Source organism: Chaetomium globosum, genomic scaffold (genome assembly GCF_000143365.1).
Source record: "Chaetomium globosum CBS 148.51 scaffold_3 genomic scaffold, whole genome shotgun sequence".
NCBI lineage: Eukaryota > Fungi > Ascomycota > Sordariomycetes > Sordariales > Chaetomiaceae > Chaetomium > Chaetomium globosum.
In genome coordinates this window covers 2,192,407-2,200,239 of record NT_165978.1, presented here as the reverse complement: position 1 = coordinate 2,200,239, position 7,833 = coordinate 2,192,407, and the positions used below count along the sequence as shown (strand labels likewise).

The 7,833-nt window shown below is 54.6% G+C and overlaps 1 protein-coding gene across 1 annotated transcript; it reads left to right on the top strand.

Annotated features, from left to right (window-relative positions):
- Positions 1–4,954: 4,954 nt before the first annotated feature.
- Positions 4,955–7,786, top strand: CHGG_06005 (uncharacterized protein; the record flags this gene model as incomplete). Its single annotated transcript, XM_001222099.1, has 5 exons — positions 4,955–5,280; positions 5,604–5,776; positions 6,328–7,443; positions 7,536–7,572; positions 7,711–7,786. The coding sequence occupies 5 exons, from the start codon at positions 4,955–4,957 to the stop codon at positions 7,784–7,786; spliced, it is 1,728 nt and encodes a 575-aa protein (XP_001222100.1).
- Positions 7,787–7,833: the final 47 nt, after the last annotated feature.

Genomic DNA, 7,833 nt, shown 5'->3' with positions numbered 1-7,833 from the left:
ATGTTGACGTGCTTTGGGTCTCATCGCTTCCGGTAACAACACGGACCGGGCTCTGAGTCTCAAACTTCCAAATCAAGACGTCTAGCGTGCCGGCCATCACGTTCCGCCGTGATGCCCCCACCCCGAAACAGAACTCGATGGGAGCTGTAAAAGCGAGAACTTGCTTGGTATCCGACCGTTGTTCCCACGCAAGGGTCAGGCCTCCAATCACACGTTGCGGGGGCTTGCCTTCGTCCCATCGGCGATCCGGCAGCGGGCCCCTGTCCTTAACCCTTGTGCGGCCGAGAGACATCGCCAAGAGACAAGCTTCTTGCGAACCGTCATCACAGTTTCATCCAGTCAAATGAACTCGAACTGTCATCTCTCGACGTGACAGCCCACCCAGTCCCGCCGCTAGCCCGGGGCTCAACGGGCTTGGATGACGGATTGGGGAAGCGGAGGATGACGGCGATGCTTGGGCGCAAAAGTCAATTGTTGCCCCCCACCCAGACCAACGACATGAGCCAAGGGTGCGATCTTCCGCTACTGTTTCGTCTCAGGGGTGAGACCTCTCCACCATCGCGGTCCCGTGATCCCTGATAATGCTGCTGACGGAGCAATCAATCATGCCCGAGCGGAATTCAGTGCGAAATTTGAGTGCGAGGAGTACGTGCATGTTGGTTGAGGGCGCCAGACCTTGCTTGCCTTGTTTGCATACTGTGTACGCTCCGGTTTTCTGAGTAACTCGTGGGACGCAGAGGGTGAAGGAATATGGTATTCTGAGCGGCCAACTTATACTCTTAGGTCGGCGAAGGCCTCGCTATGAGCTATGCAGGGCCGTGTGAGCCTGCTGTTCATTGGGTAGTAACCTCGGGTCTTCACTGAGGGCCACATACCATCCAGCGTTTGTAAACGGGCTTCTCGTCGGTAACCTAGTTATTGAGCCATGTAAAGGTTCTTCCTGTCCACCGTGATTGCATATCCTCACCCCTTTCCCATAGAAAACTTGAAAGAGTAGTAAAGCTTTCGAGCTCAATCGCTATGTCTCGACTTGTCACAATCACCCGAGGTTCAAGATGGTAGGAAAGCATCTGAGAACGGACAAGCCTTGAAGCTTAGCTCGAATTTCAGCTCTGAGAATCATGTTATGGCTGTGTTCATTCCCCATCCGTGGAGTACCTGCCTCCTTTATTTATGATAGCTTGTGACCTCTACACCCATTGCAATACAGGCGAAAAAGAAGGTATGGTAGTCAGCTTCAGCCGCACCTTCTATGCCTCGCGTATAAACTGCGAATGGTTGCCACCTCGTGGACTCAACAGCTAGACCAACAATCCGCCTCTTGGTACTTTTTTGGGTGCATTGCTCTTTGCGAGACGATAGAGGACATCCCCTCTTCTGGGACATTGAATATTCATGTAAACAACTTACGTACAGCGATCCTTTCCGACAACCCGGTACACGTTTGAATAGCCTATCGTCTTTTGCAAGCCTTACGGTTCAAAATCATGACCTCGGCGACTTGTGAATCGATACAGTTGGGTTATGCGGTTAGACGTGGTCATTCAACACAGTCAGGATAGCATGCGAGATGGTGCCAGTCCCAGCTCCCAACCCAGATCTTGGCAACAGTGGCAGTTCTAACGTTTGGAAAAGAAACTATCAACTGCGTGATAGCCATAGTCGTCAGCACAGGAGAACATTAGACCTTCGTGGGGCACATATTGGGCTCGATTACAGAATACGGCACTGTATTAGCTCCCACACCATGGACTGTTGATCAGATCTACTGATATGCTAATTCGAGTTACAGTGCTAATGTAGAGGTACTGTGTCTCTTCCGTTTGTGGGCAGCGTTGCCCCAGTCCCGTGAGATTCATTGGACATGGCGGAGCAGGGCTAAAGGTGATGTCTAGTTTGGGGTGGCCATGCGGCGAGCAAGACAAGTGTGGCGAGTGAACCGAACCAGAGTGACGCTTGGATGGATGATATTGTTGGATGGTGATCGGGAGACAACAGGGTCCTGTGCTAAATAGGACTATACTTGCCGTCAGTTGCTTCAGTCTACAGCGGCTCCTTCAAAGATATAGATCTTGCGCAAAGAGTCGAATTGCCCCGGATGCGGAAAACAGGAATGAAACGGAAAGATAGAGTTATCCCGATAATGGTATTTGAGATTGTACCCAGCGCGAATGCACGTTGTTTGTTCCCCTTGCTACTAGAAGCTGTCCTAGGCTAACAGTCCTAAGAAGTTTCAGAGACGTGGTTTGAATCCTTGACTCTAGTATGAGGGGCTTCAGAAACTCCTTCTATCAAGTCGGCCCGAGGAAGGTGTTGGGATCAACTTAACATTTGCAGGTGAGTGATGCTATTTCAAAATTCCATCGGGCGTTTTGCATCCCATCACAATGTTACTCCAACCTTTTTCTGTCGTTTACATTTTCCAGAAGAAGCAGCCGCAGCGGTCTCAAAGCGCAGGCGCCCTGAGTACTCCCTTCATGCCCCGAGTTTCCTGATAGTCTCTCTTGCTCTTCCGAATCCAATGGAGAAAGGCCCACCTGATAATCCTCGATATGTGATAAGCAGCACATTGGGTTCGAAACTGCACAGGGATGGATCATGTTGTTCTTTATAATGACATACTCGCGTGGTACCTAGGAGGTATCGGGCCGATAGCCATGAGAAAATTTCGAGGGGCATGATCACCGAAGTCATTAATTGGTCACGCTTTAGCTAAAATACACCGAGCTTGGAGGAAAAGTAAATGTATAGATAAAAAAATAAGAACTCGGTAGGTAAAGAAACGGACTTAGGTAAAGGACCGAATCTAGTTTCGCTCTAATAGCTTGCGTTTCGTTCCTTTTTAAAGCCAAGATTTGGTCAATAGTATCTATGATTAGAATCTAGTTACCTTTTTTCCTGTCCTCTTTCTTTTTACGGATCGGTAGTGATAGAACCATTTCCTAGCAGTTCGAGGGCCAGCTGACTTAGGGGGGTTCATCTTTAAACATTTGATAGGATGATCGAGTTAGAGCGGGGGTAATTGAACCTTCTTTTCATGATTAGGTAGGTACTGAGTAATTCCTTTGCGTATTTGTAACTATAGTCTCTGCTATCTATTAATAGACAACACACCATGCCCAATCTTCATTGTGCACCCAGGGATAGTTTTGGGAAGACATAACCCCTATCCGGTGATTCCTCGTACAGCTGGCCTCGGAGTGCTGAGTTGAAGGAGGGAAGGGTTGTTTAGTTTGTCAATGAGTCACGTAGGTAACCCTAACGGTCTCAGCACGTTCGTTTCCCTCCAAGTGATGCTCTTGCACGAAAGCAACGTTAGAGAGTGTATACCCGGTCAATTTTCTTTCCCCTTGCCCCCTCTCGGCCCCCCACCGGCACGCGAAGATGGAGAGAATACAACTTGCTGGCTCTCTGTTAGCTAACCTACGTCCCGTACCTTTTGAGCAGCCAGGTTCTAAAGTCTCTCCGACTATTTTCGGGGACATATCTGTCGGAACTGCACCACATGCGTGCCATCGGCGTCTTAGTGCTGTACCTACCTAAGCGGCAAGGCGAAGCATTAACAGCACGGGCAAGACAATCATCAAAAGACTACCTTAGGTATCCACGGTAGCAACTACCGCCGACAGGAACTCATCTCTCATTCTGGAGTGTAATCAGGAAGGAACTGGAAATCTGGGAGTGTTCAGGCTGGTAAGGTAATCCCAGCAATGTCGGCCCTAACTGCTAAGTTTGGCATCCAAGTGCGGGAATAAAACATTAAAACACAAGTGACGTTCCGTCTGTGTTGTGCGTAGGAGCAATACTGAGCGTGCATTAGCGCTCCCACCCGACATGGTGAAAGTGTTGGATACGAGACGCCGAGAAACGGGCTGTTTGTTTGGAGAGCAAGCGCCTCGGGCAAGGGGCACTGGGCCGGAAAGAGTGAGACACAGGCACAACGTGCCTTCTTGAAATTTTCAGCTCTGCGGGCATCATGCCCCGCCATTTGGACCCCCGCGCAGCACCTCTCAGGCAGTTTCTCGCGTGGCTTTCTGGCCCGATTGGAGGGCGTTGTTCGATTTTGGACGCGAGAGACACCAAACGGCATCACACTTGTTGATCACCGCGGCCTCAGTGGAGCACCTGGACAACACAGCTGTCGGCGGATCAATCGCAGCCAAACATGCTGTCTCGCTTTCCCGGCCCGACGATGCAGGTCTGCAGGACGGACGGGATGGCGTGGCAAGGCAAATCATGGATGTTTTCCCCAGGATGAGAGAGGGATTGGGGACGCGGGTCTTTAAGCTTGCCATTGCCCACCTCCCGCCTCCCGTTCATGCGTGTACTCCCTCTCGGGTTTTGCGATCGAGATTGAGTTGAATGGTTCCAGCATCTTTGAGAGCGGGGTGGCCATTCGGTACCAATCGGGCTTCAGCTTCAAGGTTCCATGCCGTCGCGCATGACAATTCAACGTTGTATTCCAATCAGCAGACTCGACGCTGACGGCGCAATTGACCATCGACATCACCGCGGGCGTGTGACCGACCGACTCAAATACTCCCTCTCCCACAGCATCGCCTTCCTGATTTCGAGAGGTGGTTGGCGAAGACCAGAATTGGCCGAGCCGGGTTAGGATCCAAGAAGACAAAGCCCGAGAGAGGCGAGCATCTCAGTGGGGTTAAGCTGTTGGCCCAGCTTGCCCAGGTCGAAAAAGGTCGAAAAAGTAGGCTTGGCCCGCCTGATGGATTTGTTGGCAACTTTTGCTCATCCGCATCCACCCCATCGACAACTCGACTTCGATCAAAACTTGATATCGAAGCGGGGCACGACGAAACTCCTGCACCCAGGCACTGATCGGAGGATGATGGACGGATAGGATCCCGCTCGGCTTGACAACAACCCTGCGGCCGACTGCACTGTGGCGCGTCCCCCGGAATCCGTTGGGGGAAGACTTCAAGTTACCACGGGCGACATGGCGACCACGACGAGCAGTTCCCCGCCGCCGCAAAAAACTTCCTCCTGGCCTTGGAGCGGCCGGAAAAGACGGAATAGCGAGAGCTCACTGACGTCGCTGCGAGAATTCGTGACCGGGAGGAGGAACTCGCTTTCGGCGACCGATGTGACGCAACCCAACGTTCTTCGGAAGAAGGCACCGGAGCCATCGGTTCCCCAAGGACGCCCAGGTACTCTTCCAGAAGCCAAGAAGAAGGCTGATGGGAAGGCCGCAGTGGTTACTCCCGCTGTCGCCGGTCCTTCGGATGGCCCTCAAGAGAAAGAAAACAAAAAATCGCGGTCGCGGTGAGTTTCTTTTTCCATCGCCATCTTCCACATCCAATCATCTTGTCCAATGATTTCCCATTCCCCCACACTGGCTTAAGTTCACCCGTCTTCGTATCGCCATTTGTCGAGTTGGAAGATGGCTGATGGGTGGGTGGAACGTTGGCGACCTTTCCCGCTGGGAACCAAGCCCCGCCCCCTGCCAGTCCCCTGTGTTCAGGGATCTCATTGCTGCATTCGGCTCTGCAAATTCTCCAGGCGGGAGCCCCTTTTCCCCATGACAGGCCCCAAGATCAACAAGCAGATCGGGCCTGCTGGCAACGCCATGCTTGTTAACCAGCCAGTTTGCTGGGAGCGATGAGCGCGAAGAAGGGGGTCTTCAAGGAAGACAACCGTTTTCCGGGGCAAGACCCATCAGCCCTCACCCAAGACAGACAAGCCGGGGGCGAGTGCTTCATTTCCACCCTTCTCTTCGTGGCGCTATCTCCGTTCCACTCCCAGCAGTCCATCCAAAGCGGTTAGTTAGGTAGGAGGCACGTTGGGCCAACCGAACCTCCAAGCAAGCGCTCAGGCGCCACGGTGCATCGCGTTCCTGCATTGTGCGTGTAATATTTCCCTTTTGAGACGCAGAACATGCAGAAAACGGCTTGACTAAAGCCTCCCAAGACTGCAGGGCTGCACCCCCAGCAGCCGAGTCAAACGCCGGGTCTGGCAGAGAAGAGCAACCAGCGCGATCTTCTTGCAACGTTCATTACAATGTGTCTGCCGCCGCGACTTGCGGCTGAGATCTGCATGTCATTTTAAAAAGCCCGACTCGGCCCACCGCCCCGTCGCCCCATCGCTACGAGAGCTTGGCTTTCTCCTTTTTCTTTTTATTGTTGAAGAAAGACAAAGAGGAGGAAACACGCTCGTTAATACTAACCTGGAGGGTGGAATATCCGTCTTTGAACAGTCCTCCACCAGCCTTCTTCAACAAGGTCAAACACCGGCATACCTTCTCCGCGTCTGCAGTCCTTCGGTGGTACACTATTAATAACGACGATGACGAGCTGCTAAAACCGCCCCCAGCCCGTCCTCGAAATCCTTCATCTGCCGGCCGGTCCCCAGGTTTCAAACCGACTGCTGCGCCTCCCACCCTCCGCCCACCACGGTCCCGCTTCGACGGCCCACTGGCCGCCATGTACCCCACGGAGGAACAGGAATTTGTGCTCCGGTCGCCGCGGGCGAGCGGCACTCGGATGGGTTCCCACCCGGGGCCCAGCAGCAGCAGCAGCGGATCCGAGATGGGGCACGCGCCGATGATCCACATGCCGACGGCCCACCCGGGAGACGGCCCGCTACCCGGGGCCCCCGGCAGCGGCGGCGGATACAACACACCGCGGCGGCTGTCCAACGGCAGCACCAGCTCCGTGGCCAGCAGCGCCGTGTCGGGCCGTGACAGCTTCGACGGCCGCGTCCGTGCCGCGTCCATGGCCAGCAGCCAGACCAGCTTCGACGACTTCGTCCCCCGGGGCTCGTTATCCGGCGGCCCCGTGACGTGGCAGACGCAGAACGGCGGGCCCGGCGCCGGCCAGAACTACCCCTGGCAGCGGCCGGCCCCCATCAAGCAGCGGCGCAAGGCCCAGCCGGGTGAGCTGTTCGCCGCGCTGCCGGGCGAGGTGCTGGAGCTGATCCTGGCGGCGTTGCGCAGGCTGCACTTGGAGCCCGGCAGCACCAGCTGTGCGACGTGCTGGATGCGCGATTGTTGCGCGGTGGCCGTCAGCGCCCGCAAGTTTGTCAAGTACGCCCGTGAGGCGCTGTATCAGCATGTGCAGCTGGTTGGGCACGAGGGGCCGGCGATGAAGAAGCGGACTAAGACGACGTATGGTTCGAGGTTGGTGTTGCTGCGTCGGACATTGAGGGCGAATGCGCATATTGCCGTAATTGTGCGGTCGTTGAAGCCGCCGGCAAGGCCGCTTTCGGTTGGGGCCGTCGCGTATAATGATCTGGTGGCGTCGGTGGTGATGGCGTGTCCGAACTTCGAGCGGTTGGTGGGCTATTATCCGACATATGACCACTCCTTTCAGAGGTTATTTCAGGCGTTGTCGACCCGGACGAGATTGAAGGATATGAACTGGATCCTGGAACCCTCGGTGCAGCAACGGCAACAGAGGACGCGGTCGCCTGCGCACAACGATCGGTGGGGTCCAGGGGAGCTACAGCCACAGGAGTCGCAGCTGTTTATGGCATTTCATGCAAATTGGAGGCAACTAACCACACTTGTTGTTCACTGCCAGCCAGGGGCAGCATTGAGCCCGGCCAACCTGCTGGAATGTACGATTCGGTCACTGCCCTCGGAATTCCACCTATACCTCTCGCACCTACCACAAGCCACATTCAACGACACCCACCTCCTCGCCCTCCCTCCTCTCAAAACGCTATCCCTAAGCTACTGCACTGGTGTCACAACAGCAGGCCTCTCCTCGCTCGCAACACGCCGAACGAGCGCCTCGATCCAAACCCTCACCCTCCTCCATATGAACGTTGAGTTGCTCCCGGCCATCGCCCGCATCTTCTCGTACCTCACCGCCCTCC